Here is an 18682-nt window from a genome sequence, read left to right as displayed (position 1 = left end):
TTCCCTAATCTCTCTTCCTTCCTCCTTCCCCGTTCCTCCTCCCTGGTAAAGTACCAGAAGAGATAAAGAGATTTTTGTAGGTGCGGTTTTGGATGAGAGAGGTTTGGTTTTGTTTTCTGTGTCTCTGTTAAAGTAATGTGCATCAAGAGTTACATGATGTAAATGCCACAGAGAAAATCTTTGTTCAAGCCATTCTTGAAATAATTGTCATTCCTTTTATTCTTATTGTAGGTCAATCATTAGTTAAAGTGAAAGGACATTGCTAGGAAGAGGAAAATACAGGATTTCAGTGTTTTTAGATGAACAGCTGCATCTTAACCAACCCGGTTTCAATGAGAATAACAAAAATGACAATGAACTTTTCAGTTTTGTCATTTCTGTGCCCTGGATGTAGTGAGGTATCAGAAGTTTCAGAAGCAGTCATGTATGTGCACTTATAAAATGCATACATAAGTTGCTTTAGTGAGAAAAACAGTAAAGAGGGAACATTTCTGAACTCTGCTTTACAAATATTGACTCTAAACTACATTAGGCTTGCTTTAGCAGTGGTTTGATTCAAGGATCATTCCACTGACTTAGTGAAGAGACTCCAGATTTATATCACATAACTGAAATAATAACTTCTCCCAGAATCAGTAGGTGATGTTTTCTATTAATGCACTGCCTTGAATGCTAACCAATTGATTATGACAAAAGCAAGAAATTAATTTTGTGATACAATTAGTTGTAAATATAATACCATTTTAGTTACCATATCATCTTCTTTCCTATTCCACCCACTTGAGGTTTCTAACCACAGTTGTGACATCATGCTTGTCTAATTACTTATTTAAGAAAGATAATTAATATTTTAAACATCAAATTGATTCTACCGCTACTTTCAGTAGTCAGAGAATTAAAGTAGATTATAATAGCCATTACTATAAAAAAGTATATTATCTCATGAAAAAGTATTGTAAGTGTACAAATCATTCTTAAAAGATATTAAAGTGTTCTGATTAGTTTTCAAATACTTGTAGCTTTCTAGTTATACCATGTATATTTAAATTTATGCAGCCCAGGGAATTCTTGAAACTCAAAACCATGTGCTTAAGTTAAGAAAATACTTTTTGCTCACATATATGGTTGCCAGTCATTTTATTAAGTTCCTGCAATTAAGTGTATAGACTAGTACAGCTTGTAGGCATCAGGAAAGTTGTCATAAAAAATTAATATCCAGGCCTGATCCTTTCTGAGCTAGAACATTATGTCCTACTTTGCTCTGATAGTATTGTTGTGAGTTTTTTTTTCTGAATCATCGCACTAAAAAGCAAAGGTGTATTGGCAGCACATTTATCTGCTCAGCTTTTGGCCACATGAAGATGATTTAGTAATACAGGGGGAGAGTGCCTCCTTACTCCTCCAGAATGACCAGAGAGAAACAGAACTGTTACATAATTGCCTTTATGCATAAACAATGTCACGACATTAATATTCCATTGTATGTCCACTGTTGCAGGGAATAAAGGTTAAGCTCTGATTGTTACATTGTGGGAGGTTTAAACTCACTTAGTAATGTTACTGATGGGCAAAATTGGATTTCTAATTAGTTGTGCTCATTTACCCTTCGATGTGTGCTTTGAAGGGCTAATGATGCTCCATATGTAAATAATATATCCACTTGGCAAAGGAGGTTGTAGCACTTGCCCAGGTTTCTCTTTATTCCGTGTAAGTATAGAATTCATATTAAACTGTAGAGAATTATAACATTTTTTCTTATCTACTCCTGAGAAGTATTGACCCTTTCTGTAAATTCCCCATAAGCTTTGCTTCAGTGTCTTAAATGCTTAGTGGTTAACATTGATAAACTTAATATGATTTCTTCAGCTTTGAACTCACATGTGCTCCCTAATATCACATCCATCTGGAAAAGACACTTGCTATATAATTATCCCAAATTTTCTTGATAGACTTCCTCCTGCAAAGTATTGAAAATCCCAGTGAAACTGTTGAGTGCTATAACCTCCAATTAAACTCACTTCTTTCAAGAGATGCCTACAGGTAATTATGGGAACAGACCATAAAAAATAGCTAATTGAGCGCACAAAGTATTCTAGGCAACACTATGGAAAGCAGATGATGTATCTAAAAGTAATATATATTTCAGTGTGTGATTTAGCTAACCAAGAAACCTCCATAAACTCAAAGCTGAAAACAGCGGAGTGTTGGTATTATTAACAGACATATAAGCTCAGAAACTACACACAGAAGGTCGAGAGAGTAGGGAAATTACGAACAGTGATTATTATTAGGATGGGAATAGTATTCTCCTCCCTAACTCTGCGTGTATGGAAAAATACTAGCATAAGAAGTGTGCCTTAGAGTGGGACTGCACACTGATGCCTGCAGGTGGCGAGCAATGTGTACAATGCAGAGCACTTCCAGCCTGTCAATCCTGCTGATATCACCGTCTCCTATCAGTTTGTTTTATCTAAATAATTGCTTTATTAAATATCATGCAGAATTCAAGGTACTGCTGCTTATGTGCTTGTTGCTATTTATTTGATTTGCAGATGAAATTCCTACAGTGGTTGGGATCTTTAGTGCATTTGGCCTTGTCTTCTCTGTCTCCCTCTTTGCTTGGATCTGCTGCCAACGCAAATCTTCCAAGTCCAATAAGACCCCTCCATATAAGTTTGTCCATGTTCTGAAGGGGGTTGATATCTACCCTGAGAATCTCAACAGCAAGAAGAAGTTTGGAGCAGATGATAAAAGTGAAGCAAAGAACAAATCAGCAATGCCAAAGAACTCTCTCCATCTTGACCTGGAGAAAAGAGATCTAAATGGCAATTTCCCCAAAACAACCACAAAAATGCAGGGCTCTCCAGATCTTGAAAATTCATCTCCTAAGCATTTTGCAGAAAGGAAGAAAGATTCGGTATCCCCTGATAGCTTAAAATCCATCACTTCTCTGTCATCTGAAGATAAACAAGACAAGCTAGGAACTCTCTTTTTCTCCTTAGAGTACAACTTTGAGAAAAAAGCATTTGTAGTGAACATCAAAGAAGCTCGTGGGCTGCCAGCAATGGATGAACAGTCAATGACTTCTGATCCCTACATCAAAATGACAATCCTGCCTGAGAAAAAGCACAAGGTGAAAACCAGAGTGCTGAGAAAAACCTTAGATCCAGCTTTCGATGAGACTTTCACCTTTTATGGGATCCCTTACAGCCAAATTCAAGACCTAACGCTTCACTTCATGATCTTGAGCTTTGACAGATTTTCCAGAGATGATGTCATTGGAGAAGTCCTCATCCCCCTCGCTGGAATTGAACTCTCGGAAGGAAGGCTGCTAATGGACAGAGAGATCATCAAAAGAAATGTTAGGGTAACACCTTTTTTATTCAAAGTTTGAAAATGTTGTGATCGGGTTAGCCATGATTCTTGTGTAATGCTGCTGCCATCTTGGAAAGAAAAGCCAAAAAGCTCACCATGCAATTCCTGAGATGCTTTCCTAATGGCACCGTGAGGAAGTCATTACACAAATGCAATAGAAAAAAACCATTACAACAAGCATATTGAAAGAAATTGCTAATGCCCTAAGCTCTAATTTCTTATTCATCTGGTCCAGCAGGTTTGAGTGGACCAATTCCAGTTAGCTCAAGCTGACTCAACACCACCGATTTGCCTTTAATTGCTCTTAAATGAAAGAATAAAAATATTTACGTATTATTCCCTTTCTCTTCCATCCTCTTTTATATTTGACATCATTCTTTCTTAAATTTTACTGAAATCAATGGAAATAGAAACTGCATGGGTTGTGTAGCACATTCTTAAGGAATGTAGGTGGCCTTTAATTAGGGAAGTGGGACCTGCTAGAGACCATATTGTTGATGTTACAGCATGGTCCTGCACGTTGGTGCTGTCACCACTTGCCTCATGAATTGAGAGAGGCTGCAGCTTTACTAAAGGTAGTAAGGGTGGAGCCATAGACTTTGTGGAGCTACCAGCAAAGCTTCCTGACTTTACTGGGACAAAAATATTTAATGCTGTGTTGTCTCAGTTGAGAATGCAAGGGTCATTTACAACCATTCCAGCTGAACCACAGAAATGCACAGGCATCAAACGCACACACTCTTCAATCTCTGCTGAGGAAGTGGAATGTGTATTGACTTTCACCATGATTGGTTTCAAATGACAAGCATAATGCCTAATAAAATAAATGTCTAACAGGCAACATGCCTATAGGTAATACTGTCATTTTGCAATTCTATCACTATATGGAAACAAATATAAATATGTCACTGATCTTTTACTGATAACTTATTGGATTTTCTGGTATATAAGTTACTATCTTCTCTTGTCTCCCTTGCCTTCCTCCTCCATTTGAAATAAACTACTCCTGCAAATTCAAATCAAATAATGTTAGAGAAAAATCTTTTATCTCACCTTTATTTCATGTATATTATACTGCTTTAGAGAGTGTCAAGGGATAAGTTTTCACTGATGGCTTGAATCCTTCCTGTTTAAAATACTTTACCAAATATTTTTTCTTTACTTGTACTAGATTTTTTCTCCCCATTATATCCTCATGGAATTTTGCTTTGCTTAAGATAAGTTTCTTTTTTTAGCTGAGATTTTTTTTTTCCTCAGGATTTCATTTCCACTCTCCAAAGACAGTGATGTCATGTCAACTTATATTGTCCATTTATTTTTAATTTTTCTCAGTCTGAAAACCAATCATAGGACAAGTTATATAACTAATATAGAGGGAAATTATAATCACTATGTAAATCAGAATAGCTATATATGGTATGTCCTTTTAGACAGCTTCAGAGCATACACTTCTGTGACATTTCATAAACCTTTTTAACTCTGGTTTAAAACTTGGTCAATATAAATGCTTATAAACAGTTTTATTACTTTTTTTTTTTGTTTTTCCTTTAATTTTCTCAGAAATCATCTGGTCGTGGAGAATTACTGGTCTCTCTCTGTTATCAATCTACAACAAACACACTCACTGTCGTTGTTCTAAAAGCCAGGCATCTACCTAAATCTGATGTGTCAGGATTATCAGGTAATGGTTTTAATAATGAATATGCCCTAAGAATATAAAACAGAATGATAGAAGACAGCTGAAACGTGGCATTTCAAAGACTGAAAATATTCCATACATGCAGAAATGGTGTTTCTATTATTTACAGCCTATTCATTTCATTCATATCTAGGTCAGTGCTTTATTTCCAGGGTATGTATTTTACAAATTTGTTCTTCAATCACATCAAAAAAAGGTGGCATCTGTTAGCAGTGGAAACCAATGAGTTTTATGATTGTCTTGAACAGAACCCATCTGCCATAAGCGTGGGATGTTGTTTGCAGATACCAAAAGCTTTTATTTATGACAAAAAATGAGTTTATTTGTAGAAGATCAGTATTGAGTGAGATCATCATTTATCTCAGAAGAAAAGCAGTATCTTACCTCTGTGTTGAATTTGAGCACTAACTGAGCACTAACATTTTCTTGGCAAGCTGAGAAGGTGAGCTGTGCCAATGCTGGGAGGACGCTGCAGCATGACAAACGTGCTTTATCATGAGCCAGACTTGGGGTGCACTAAGAGTGATCAGGTTTTATCCTCTCTTCTCCTTGTCTGCTGCCATTTCTCATTCAGTGGAACCTCCTCTGAAGCCAATTCTAGAACTGCCCATAGAAAACACATTAAGGCTATATAACATAATAACAGTATAAAATTTAATGTCCTGTATATAAGACTGTCTCACAAAAACAACAGTACACAAAAAAGGGCTATAGCACCACATCTGCTGCTGCTTCTTTATAGAACTTATAGTCTTTCATTTCACTCAATATTATGAAAGAAGAAGAAGAGGAAGTAGTTTTAGGAAACATTGAATAATTATCACTGCTGCCAAAAATACAGTTTTTCTATTTTTCATACTGCAATTCACCTGAAAAGTTAGCCTGGCCTGAACCCAATGCAACAAACCTATATGCAACTCTCATCGAGTTCCATTTAAATCTTCTTTTTGATCTAAATTTTGTTCACATATCAGAAGGAGAAAAGATGCATATTGAGCCCAACAATTTACTTGACTAGAAGAGAGGATATGTACTTTTAAAAATCAACCCCAAAGTCACAGGAGATAGTGGTGGTTTCATGAAGACAGCATGACAATCAGCTGATCTCAACAGACCTGCCTGATGTTTACCCAGATGGGAAAATAACTTCATAAAAAAAGCCCTTCTAGTCACAGCATCTACCTGGACCCTATGGAACACCCATTTTTTTACGGCAGCTCTTACAAGTAAAGCTGTAAAATTTGTTTGCATTTCCTGCATCCCCTGGGAGAGCCTTGCTGACTACAATGGGAATGCAGTATTTCTGCAGGCAGCCATGTTGCACCTGGACTCCCACTCAAATTAAACAGTTTTCCATTATTTTCTGTTTGTCAATAAGGCCAGGTACAATAGATATTTGGATGTCAGTAGCATACTGCACTCAGGACACTCAAAATTTCCTCTGTGACCTTCCCCTCATCCCAACATTTATTTTGGAAAAGTAGGAGGGTGAAGTGGTGTTTCTATGGAACAAAATAAACAATTCCACAACTGAACCTCCTGAAGAAGAGGGAATTTTTTTATACTCAGAAACTTTTCCATTTTCACAATCTCCTTGATTTCCTTAGTCACTGGTGCTGAGTGACCTTTGTTAGCCTAATAAAGTCAAGTGGAACTCTCTAGCCTTATCTAGTAGCTGGTCAAAGGTAACAGAAAACTTCCTCTTAAAATAAATGAAAACCACTGATTGATATTGATTTTGATATTTCTAATGCTTGTATGGCATACAATATTTCAAAGCCAGTGCGCATTTTTATTAAGCCCTGGTTTTGAAATGTTCATTATGTTGATAGAATATGAAAGTGAAGAGGTACCACATTACACCCCACTTATGGTAGACCATTGTCCGTTCAAGGAAAAACATAATTTTTACTCATCCAACCCTTTCAGTCTGATAACTGTGACATAAAATGTGTAAATACAGTTCAGTTTTAGCATTACTTATTTTTAAAAAGTATTCAGGAGTTCTTGATGATTAACTTGGTTAATTGTTTACATGAACTATCATGTTTGACTGGGTTCAGTAGAGAAGATTTTGTACTACATCACTGCACCATGAGAACCTGGAAACAGGCCCACAATTTCACTGAATAAATGCCAAGGTAATTGAAAGGGTTGACTTTTAAAATGTCTCCTCTGAAAGAGTCAATATGGCCATTATTGAAGACAATAGCAAGGGAGTCTCACAGCAATTAAATAATTGTGATGAATGCAAACACTCAGAGTTGGTTGGCACCTAAAAATATGGACATTTTCCCTTCCCATATTCAACAGTAACACAGCACAGGTGTATAGACAGATACACATTCCAACAGCAAACATACTCTTACATTTAAAGTTTAGTGTCAAATTTGTTCAGTAACAACTGGTGGCCTCAGTTTAGTCAGGTGGATTGACTTCTATAGGACCTCAGCCCAAGTTTATTCACTCCTTTCTGAAAATTTTCTTTTCATGGGGTTGATTACTGCTGATGCATATACCCCAGCAGAATGTGTGAAAAGAAAATTTGTGTCACACTTAAATGTATAATGTTGCATATTTTTCAGAGGCCTTTAGAATTTTGTGCACTTCCAGACCATCTTTGAATGTGGTAGAAGTGTTGTTGGTTTCATGGACTGCAGGACAGGATTTACCTCATGAAGGAAACACCTGTATTTGGTAGCAGTCTAAACTTCACTGCCTACCTTGAACACAATTTTGGTGACCATAAAGGGAAATTAAAGGGGCTAATTCAGATGTATAGAAAAAATTTAAAAATTGGATTAGTGGAATCAACTTTAATAACTTGATACAGCTACACATTGTGATGTAAATATATTGGATAATTGTGGAATTTACCATAAATTACATCAAGGAATTTCTAAACACTGTTCAATAGCTGATCTGTGCTCTTTCTTTTCATTGCAGACCCTTATGTCAAAGTGAACCTGTACCATGCCAAGAAGAGAATTTCTAAAAAGAAAACCCATGTGAAGAAATGCACCCCCAACGCAGTGTTCAATGAATTGTTTGTCTTTGACATTCCTTGTGAGGGCCTCGATGATATCAGCATTGAATTTCTGGTTTTAGATTCAGATAGGGGGTCAAGGAATGAGGTCATTGGCAGGTTAACCTTGGGATCTTCAGCAGAAGGAACAGGTGGAGAGCACTGGAAAGAAATTTGTGAATATCCTAGGAGACAAATTGCCAAATGGCATATGTTATGTGATGGTTAGGAGGTCAGAGAGGGGCTGGATCTTAAAAAACTATATATATTTCCATAGGCAAGGAGCAGGTTTTTTTTCTTTGCTATGTATAATTACAAGCTTTTAATGACAAAACTTTTTCTTTCTTTTTTTTTTTTCAAGGGGGGGTGGGGGGTTTGAAATAAACTTGAATTGAATTATCACAACAGAAGGTATCTTAATTTTCACAGTAAATAATGGAATTTCTATTTCAACAAACTTTAACACAATTAGTTCAGATTAATATTCTTCTAGAGTTTAAGTGGCCTGTAAACTGAAGCACTGTAAACCTCAAGAAGAACAAACTATGTTTTGAAAGAGTCACTTATTAATGACTCATATATAGAAGAAAATAAACTTACTTGAATATATCCAAAAAAAAACCCCCACCCGTGGCTTATTAGGGAAGGGGATGGATCTATGAAAGCCATGGGTATTGAGGGTGAGTAGGGGGGGAAATTCCTTCTGCCCCTCTACCAAAAACCTTCTTTTATGAAAATTTAATCATTATTTGTAAGTTTTGGTTACTTATACTTTGATCATCCCAAAGAATTAACATGTTTTCAGTATTTTCCTTTACATATCACATTGTGTAAAACTATTTTTTTTAAGTGTCGAAATATTATATAATTGATTACACTTGGACTTTTTTAGTAAGTTTATATATATAATTTTTTTTTATTACAGTGACCAAAATAGATACGTACTTCAAACTAATGATAAGTTCACATACTTTTTTTGTTAAAAGGGCTCCTTTACGGGTGACTGTACACGTTACAGTATAGGTAGAATTTGGGGTTAGATATGGCTTGCATTTTTTTCCTCTAGGTAGGATTACACTTTAAACATTTCAAGCCATATAAAAGAATTTCTGTTGAGATGAAGTAACATACAGGATATTACAATCAATTACTTTTCACAAATTATATTTTAATGTTTCATTAGTACTAAAAAGAAGTTGATTTTTTAAAATTTTTTTATCTTCATTAAAGAATAAACAAATAGTGAGACAAAGAAGAAAATCTTATTCTGCTGTTTAACTTTCTGTGTTTAACCTCCTGGACTGTAAAGAAGCCATTACAGTCAGTACCAATATACAAAATCCAGCACATTTTTTAAATTTTGCAGGAGAGGAAACCAAATTCACTTTATAATTTCTCCAATATTCTATAGACAAAGTACTTGGAAAGTACTTTGGTTATATGAATTAGTGTGCATTACTGACTGTACTGAAAATGGTGGTGGTAAAGGAAAATAGCATCCTGATTTAATGTCAGTGTGACACATGTCCATTTAAAATTAAATTGTGTCAAGCTGAGGAAATGTCAAGTGTAATAATAACAAGTGTACAAATAAAGCATTTAGACCTGTGAAATTTAGTCTTGGTCAAACCAGATAGGTTTTTAGGCTGTCAGAACTATAGCACAACAATATCAGATTATTTCCTAAAGTTTGTGCAGTAACTTCTGATACAGAATTGTTTGCAAGTACTAGTCCTACTTCATTTTCAAGTACAATATATATAAAGAAGAAGATAGCGATGTTCGTTGTTGACATAAGAAGGTCAAAAAAGTGGAAGACCATTTTCAGTATTTTTGCATATATCATTTGTCACGTGTAATCCCATTGAAGTGAACAAGACTACTTGGGAATTAAGGCACTGCTCATTGTGAGTAAAGGTAGCAAAATGGGCATGCCAGTTAGAACAAACCAAACATACATTGAATGTCAATCTACTTTCATTAAACAACAGACCTAGGTCCTACTTAAAACTGTTGGGGATTTGTTGTCTACTTTACCTGTTCTCATATGGCCAAATTATGTTTGCAGGAAAGGACACTGAAATATGAAATATGCAAGTAGACAAATAGTACTGGAAGAATTCCATTGAGGCTCTTCCAGGTTTTGTGTCAGTATTTTCTCCAGTTTTTGAGAATGTGTTTGATACAACAGTGTTTATAGATTTCTGTAAAAATACATTTTCAAAATAACATAAACATGCTTTTTATGATAATGCTAAATGTAAAAATATTGCGTATTGTATGTATAAAGGAGAGGAATCTTTTTTGATTATTTCTTTAGAAAGCTGATTAACTGCTTAAGGGCTAGAGTTTACCAGCCACATTCAAGCAGAGCTAATCTAAAGCCACCAAATGAAAGATGCCCACAGGCCTGAGTGGGGTTTGAAGTGCAGTCAGAGAGCAAAACTCTCCTGAGCCAACCCAGAAATGTCACTGGGACCATGGATATGGGGAAACATTGTTTTATCCAGTGGAGACTGGGAGAGTTTAGGTCAGTATGACACAATCAGAGTTGTAACAATTTCTGAAAAGGAAAGAACTGAGCTGGAAATTATTTCATCAAAGAGAGTGGGGCATCTTTCAAATAAAAAAGATGGAGGTTTTGTACGCTGGCCCATAAGTAGTTCCTTATCTCTAAAAATCAGATGACAGGCATCATCTGTCTCCAATGAACACAATATATGACATTAGGGGATAACAATTCATCTTTTTGAATTAATGCTGGGCTGTGATGATCATCTTTCATTTTGCATCCAACAAGTCGTCACCAATTTTTTTTTTTAATTTAGTTTTTATAGCAGCTTGAGGGTCAATATTTCTAAAATTGCCAAATGGCAATTTTTGTTGGGGGTAGGGGAGTTGGAATTGGAAAAGGGAAGCAAAGACATTTTTATTAAATCTAACGAAACCCTGTAAATAGAATTTTTTTTCATTTAAAGCAATTCTCAGTTTGAAAAGTTGAGTAAAGACGACTTGTAACACATTTTAAATCAGAAAGAGGCAGGAGAGTGAATGTAGGCCTGTACTGAGGTGAGAAATTCTGCTGTTTTATAAAGTGTTCAATTCTCATTGTGAATATCTTGAACTCTGTTAAGGATACTGTACTGTATTAAACATGTAAAAAAAAATGATGTTTGTCTAAGTAGCTTACAAAAATAATAACTCCTTGAATGGGAGACTATCCATGTCTGGAGATCTGTCGTAACTAAATACCTGATTCGTTATGGTGTTGTAACTTAATAGAAGCTATTCAAGAGAAAGCATGGTGTATGAGACTTTGTAAGTTATTTGTGCTGGTTCTGTATGTTGTGCCATGTGTGTAAGACAAGAATAAACTGCTGCTTTTGTTCATCCCATCCCACCTACTATCCCACCTATGTATCTTTTTTTCCCCCCAAGGATTTCTGCTATTTTTTGTGTTCATGGTCTACTCTCTCATGCTTCTATCAGAAAGCATTTTACTTGGAAAGTCTTCCTGTTCTCAGGGAGGTGGATTAGATTTGTTCTGACAAATACTACCCAGGCACATCTCATGTTCTTTATTCCTGGATGCTTGTTGAATATGAGTCCTGAATTGTACTCTGCACTCAGGCTAGAGCCAGAAACATGGCCCATGACAGAAGATATGACTCTTGTAGGGACAGATATACAGATGCAAACAAGAATGAATTCTAATATGCTAGGTAGAAGGAGAAATATTAAAGTCAAATTATCCTGCTGTCATTCTAGTTGTTATTTACCTTGGCCAATCATGCAGGAGTACTTCCTTGTAGACAGGGAAGTCATGTCAAGCTCCAGCTTGTCAGGTGAGTTTGGAAGTTGAGGTAGAGAAAACAATCATTTTAGTGCTATACCCAAATACAAACTTTGCTGTAGTGCTCTCTAAGATTATCAGAGTATTTACTGGTGCAGAAACAGAAGCCAAGGAAAGAAGAAGGGAGTTGCAGCTGGGATACATGCTGCCATTTAATGACTCCCATTGTGAGCTCCAACACCTGGAATGATTCCCTGATCCTAGTAGCAGAAATCAGTTGCAGGATTCACCAGCCAGATGCACAAAGTACAACATCTTCCAGGGTTATAAGCTGGTATATTCTCTCTGACAAATCTCCTGTCCCCAGGAGACAAGTATCAGGTGTAAGACTGCTCTGCTCCATCCCATGCAGGCACTTCTTTTCTCTTCCTTACATTGTACAGCTCTCCTAAAACAATGGTGATTCACGTGAATCACATTCCAGCCCCACTTCTGCAGGACGGAGATCAAGAATGTCTTTATTTTTTGATCAAGAATGTCTTTGTTTTGTGATCAAGAATGTTTTTATGTTTTCCAAATACGACGCAGATGAGCCTCGGGGGGAGTCTCAAAGCCAATGTTCTGATTGATATTTGTACCTCAAATTGCTACAACAGACCACTGAGAGAGCCTTGCAGATGTTCTCTTTACAGGACAAATCCCCAAGGTCTAACACTATTCTGGAAGCCTGTTGTATTTTAAGGCATCATGGACAAAAACATGCTTAACACATGGTAAAAACACATAACCACAGATTTCCATACACAACACTTTTTTTATTCCTAAAACAAGATTCAAATATGGTCTATGTAAGCTGCTATACTTCGTGGTGTCTCATGGAGGTGCTGAACCACTCGCAGCACTATTGCAGCTGCTGTAACTGGCGCTGACACTTATTTGCTTTGCTGATGCTGACTGCTGAGAAATTACCTTAATTCAAAAAGTCCCACCCAGTTCTCACAGGTTTTCCATATTTTTAACCCTCCACAACTGAACAACTGTTGTGACACAACTCTGGTCTGGAAGCAGCACTGTAGTACTGCTTAGAGTTGCAGCATGGAAGAACTATATAGTTAGATAGAATCAAAGGACCAAAGTCAGTAAAAGGAGAAATGAAAGAAGTTAAATGCTTTACTATGCCTGCATTGTTATGCCAGTTTTGCCATTGTGTTCTTCCTTACACAACCAGGGAACCTCCTGCAGTCACAAGTGTGAGTACTCTGTTTGCACCACCAGCAACAGAAACAGGTTGAGATCTGTCGAATTCTGCTTCAGCCCTTTAATCTCAGCTGCAGCACTCAGGCCCTCACACCTCACCCTACCCCCAGTGCTCTGCAGTCACCCTTGACATGCCCTGGATAAACCCTGGCAGTACTGTTCATGCCCAGGTGGAAGAGCTGCAATACTCCAAGGGCTGGAAAAACTTTGGCAACAACCAGGTCTGGGTCTCATTGCAAGGACCAGATTTCCCAAGATATCACCAGGGCAGGTTGGCAGATTGGGCATCCCTCCTCAGGAGGATGGTATCTCCAGTATCTCCCACCCTCTTTTTCTTCTCTGTGAACAGCCTGTTGCTCCAGGCTGAGGCTGGCTCCTGTGTCCCATCCCTGGACACTGAAAATCTCACCAGTTTCTGGCATGTGCCAGTGCCCACCCTCACTCTTCATTCCTTATGAAGCTGCAGCAGCCCCAACCACGTAACTCCCACATATTTTAGAGCTTTTGTAATTGTGTAACTGCTTCTCTTTAAAAAAAGCATCATGTCATTCACCCTGGAGATCCTGGGGGATTTCTTGCTATGAATCTTTCTGACAGCAACATGCTCTTAGGTCAGTAAAGAACAGGTTGGGTCTTACTGGAAAAACTCAGCTTCCTCTCATCCTGACGAAGGAAATTTCACTCATTACTGAATCTTTTTCTTCTTTGGACAGTCTCTCAAGAAGGTTTTTATAGATGACTGAGCTGTAAGATGTGATTTTGCATTTTTGTAAGTGGATGTTGAGGCGTGGAATTTGGGTTTAAGTGAAACATGCAGGAATGTCAGGTCCCACTGGGTGACAGGTAAGTGCTGTGGTACTGAAAGCAGCTTCACTGGGGCCGAGCTCACACACAGGGCTGAGGGAGCAGTCATGTGCAGGAGTTCTGAGTCATAGCATTTTGGATTGTGACTTAAACAAGAACAGATTGCTTGCAATATAAGTTAATGTTGCAAAAAGGTCCCCATCTTTCTTCCATGTAAGAAATACTGTTATGAAAGGTTCTAGTTCTAAAAAAAAAAAATAAAAACAACCCACAAAAAAAACCAAGGCACAAATCTAAGATGCAAAATTCAAAATGTACAATGAAACACATTAAAATGGTTTCCTTTAGAAATTGTGGGTGAAAAAGTATCATTGTAAAACAATATAATGGCTGTTACAACTCTTTTTTCTAACCAGCTAAGGGTGCTGTATGGTGGCTGTGATATTTAATTTAATCTTGAAGACAACCCCAGGGATAACCATGAATTTTCTCTGACAGATGCTGTAAATATTTTACATGGCTCAGAAAAAACAACTGTTTTTATGGAAACAAGCATTTCACAGTATCACTTGCCATATTGATTGCATCTCTGTAATATCCTCTCAATGAAATAGCCTTTAGGATGGTGTGAATGAAAGTTCCTACTTGAAGAGGGAAACCTCTGCATGCCTGCATCTGAAGTGCCTCTGTACATTGATTTGTGGGGCAAATAAACAGTATTCTAGCCTCAATTTTCCTTTCGGTATCATGGGATACACCCTAACAACATCAAGAGCAGATACTAACTTCATGACTTTGGTTATGAATTATTATTTTTGCTGTTCTCCAGGGTTGTAATGTTGATCTGGGGACTGCATTTTCTTGAGATAAATCCCTCAGAGTTGTATGCTGCAATGGATATATATGGACAAGAAAGTAGGTGTGAATCACAAAAAGGCATGTAACAATAGAGAATTTTCCCAGGTTAAAATCATAAGTTATATTAAACAGCAATAAAAGATACAGATAAGTAAATCAGTTTGAAGTGCAGATGAGTAAAATGTTGAGGGAAGGGGAGGGGAGAAGAGAAGAGAAAGAGAAGAGAAAGAGGAGAGAAAGAGGAGAGAAAGAGGAGAGAAAGAGGAGAGAAAGAGGAGAGAAAGAGGAGAGAAAGAGGAGAGAAAGAGAAGAGAAAGAGAAGAGAAAGAGAAGAGAAAGAGAAGAGAAAGAGAAGAGAAAGAGAAGAGAAAGAGGAGAAAAAGAGGAGAGAAAGAGGAGAGAAAGAGGAGAGAAAGAGGAGAGAAAGAGGAGAGAAAGAGAAGAGAAAGAGGAGAGAAAGAGGAGAGAAAGAGGAGAGAAAGAGGAGAGAAAGAGGAGAGAAAGAGAAGAGAAAGTGAAGAGAAAGTGAAGAGAAAGAGAAGAGAAAGAGAAGAGAAAGAGAAGAGAAAGAGAAGAGAAAGAGAAGAGAAAGAGAAGAGAAAGAGAAGAGAAAGAGGTACAGAACAAGCATAACCAAGGTGCAGTTTGCCCCTGATGCACATTTGTAAGTTCTGTGAGGAGCAGCTGAGGGAGCTGGGAAGGGGCTGAGCCTGGAGCAAAGGAGGCTCAGGGGGGACCTTGTGGCTCTGCACAGCTCCTGCCAGGCGGGGACAGCCAGGGGGGCCGGGCTGTGCTCCCAGGGAACAGGGACAGGAGGAGATGGACAGCCTCAGGCTGGACTTCAGAGGTAATTTCCTCATAGAAAAGGTTGTTAAGCACGGGAAGGGGCTGTCCAGGGAGGTGGTGGAGTCACCACTCCTTGGCGGTCTTCAAGAACTAACTTGAAGTGCTCAAGTGCTCTGGTCTGGGTGACAAAGTGGGGATCAGTCACAGGTTGGACATGATGGGTTTTGGGGACCTTTTCCAGCCTCAGTGATTCTGTGATTCGTGTTGGCTGTTTTTCACCTCATTCACCCAGTGAACACAGCATATCTTTATTTTAGCCTACCTTGATACACACTATGTGTGTGATTGGTGGTGCCTTTCCTTGAACAAAGTCTGCAAGGGTTGAGTATTGAATGTAGAAAAATTGCACAAGGAACTGTCAAAGTTTCACAGTCAGGAGGTGCTGGGCCAAGGCTGATGCTGTCAGGTCTGGACTGGTATAGTGATCAGGAAGCTCTGTTTGTCTCAGGTGTTCCTCTAGTACCCAGGAAAAGCCTTTTTCTTTCCTTCTCTGTTAGGAGACTCAAAGAGAGAAATTTTGATCAGGGGTAGGTTCAGAACAAAAGGTTTGCTCTTCTCCGGGCTTTTGAACCACTGCATTACTTTCTACTTTTTTTAGTACCTACTAACACTACCTTAGTTTTGCTGCCCTGATATGTCCTTTCCATAGGTGTGAACTGATCAAGAGCAGCCCTGACAAGAAGGACTTGAGGTGCTGGTGGATGAGTCTGGACCTGACCTGGCCATGGCACTCACAGCCCAGAAAATCAAATCCCAAGCTGCCTCCAGAGCATCACGGGCAGCAGGTCCAGTGAGGTGATTTTGTGTCTCTGCTTTCATGAGACCCCACCTTGAATGCTGCAGCCAGCCCTAGGGTTCTCAGCACAAAAAAGGCATTGGCCAGTTGGATTGAGTCCAGAGAAATGCCATCAGGATGATCAGAGAGATGGAGCACCTTGACTATGAGGATAGGCTGAGGAAAATGGGATTGTTCAGGTTGGAGGAAAAAAGGCTTCAGGGTGATCTAGTTGAAGCCTTTCAGTACCTGAAGGGAGCCTGAGAGAAAGTTGGAGAGAGACTATGGAGTAATGGAGTCAAAGAACAAGAGGGAATGATTTTAAATAGAAACAGGGCAGGTTTAGATTAGATATTAGGAAAAAATTATTTACTTTGAGGATAGCGAGGCCCTGGCACAGGTTTCCCAGAGAAGCTGTGCCTGCCCCATCCCTGAAAGTGTTCAAGGCCAGGCTGGATGAAGCTCTGAGCAATCTAGTGTAGTGGAAGTTGTCCCTGGCCATGAGAGTCGAGTAGGAATGAGATGATTTTATAGTCCCTTCCAACACACACATTCTCTTACTCACCCAAACAGACAACCTACATTTGTTACTCCCCCTGCACCCATTTTTCACAGTCATGGCTCTGCTACAGCCATAGCCAAATTTTGAATTTCTGATACAGTTACCTAGGTAACCAGATCCTCACAGGCTTTCACTGAGACCTTTCCTTGGACATGGCTAGCACTGCCAAACTTTACTCCCACAAAAATCTCCAGGACTTTTCTGTCAAAGTACAGCTTTCCTGGCTATGATTGTCCCTTAATCATTTGTGATAGTCAGCCCTGCCCCAATACTTCCTGGGAATTTTTGCATCTTCTCACATTACAGTTGGTCACACTGAGCAATTTCTTAAATCAGGCTCAGTGGTTTTCTTGTTAAGTTGGCTAAACATCAAGCCTATGCCTAGTCACTGGTTATTTCTCTGTGGTCTATTAACTGCCATGTTCCTCACAAGTGCTTTTGTGGGGCAAAAACTAAGCTTCAAGATTTAGACTTGGATTGTTGCTATCCAATATACCAATAAAGAATTAGTTATTTTGTTTCGCCTTTTTACCATTGGGTGATATTTTAGCTCTGGCCTAAATCATTGAGTTGTGGAGCGCTGTGATATCTCTTAACACTTCATTTAGGTGGGTCAAACTGTGCCTGTTGGATCTCTCTTAAGCCTTGTTGAATCATGTGTGTTCCTTTATCTCTAGCTTGGATGAACTCTGTTGTCTCACAGTTAATTCACAGATTCTAAAAAAAAAAAATACACCCCTTACGGTAATACGGTCAACAGAAAATTTCTATTTTCTCCCTCTCTCCCTACAGCCAACATTACAAAGCCAGAGACTGAGATAGAAATGATCCTTCAATACTCTGTGGAAAATCCTGATGCGTAGATTTGGGGCAGCTCTGAGGTTTCACAAACTGAAGTTTATTCATCTCTGATAAAATCCAAAAAAATGCAATTAAGGTGGAAGCAGATTTGTGTCTAATCTCAAAGTAAGGCAGGTTGAAGCGACCCATGAATAATAAGACTATTCTTCAGGGAGAGGCAATACCTCGGCCATCAGTTTTGTTATGGACTTAATGTTTCAATTGATATTTTTTCATTAGCCACATTTATGCAGGATGCAAGGATCTTATCACATGTTATGCCTCCCTACTGGACCTGCATCTCTCCCAAGAGATTATGTTCTTTGCCCATGAAGGTAATCTTCTGAGTGGAAATTGCTACCTAATCTACATGGAGCTCAGAAAATATATTCTAGGGACAGAAATTTTACTGTGATTGGTGTTTTTTCCTGTTTAGGAGATCAGTATAGATTTTGGAAACGACATAGTTTTCACAAACCTTTCATGAGCTATAACAGACAGTTATTTAGAAGTAAATTGAATCTGAAAAGTTAGTATTTTAATGTCTGTTACATTAATTGAATTGTTAATGCATCTATGACTTGAAGAATGCTGGTCCAAGTTCTCACTCTGCCTTAGTTTCAGGCAAATGTTCTACCTCCGGGATCACTGGGTACTTAGGCATCTCTTCACATCATCCCCTTTTTAAGACTAACAATAATTAATAAAAATTAGAAGCTGGCATAGATATGACTCTTGGGGAGAATGCTTAATCATGGACTTGGCGGTCCTGGGGTAATGGTTGGACCTGATGATCTTAAAGGTCTTTCCAAGGTAAATGGTTCTATGATTCTAAAATGAATGTTCCA

At 38.2% G+C, this 18682-nt stretch overlaps 1 protein-coding gene across 1 annotated transcript in view; it reads left to right on the top strand.

Moving 5' to 3' along the window:
• Window positions 1-11496, top strand: part of SYT4 (synaptotagmin 4) — a 15216-nt gene extending 3720 nt beyond the window's left edge. The window contains exons 2-4 of the mRNA XM_014308290.2: window positions 2553-3367; window positions 4936-5056; window positions 8021-11496. Coding sequence (XP_014163765.1) covers window positions 2553-3367; window positions 4936-5056; window positions 8021-8328 — 1244 coding nt within the window. The 3' untranslated portion in view covers window positions 8329-11496. The remainder of the gene's footprint in view (window positions 1-2552; window positions 3368-4935; window positions 5057-8020) is intronic.
• Window positions 11497-18682: the final 7186 nt, after the last annotated feature.

This window comes from Geospiza fortis, unplaced genomic scaffold (assembly GCF_000277835.1).
Source record: "Geospiza fortis unplaced genomic scaffold, GeoFor_1.0 scaffold488, whole genome shotgun sequence".
NCBI lineage: Eukaryota > Metazoa > Chordata > Aves > Passeriformes > Thraupidae > Geospiza > Geospiza fortis.
Note: the sequence above shows the minus strand (reverse complement) of the source record. Positions and strands in the feature narration are given on the sequence as shown.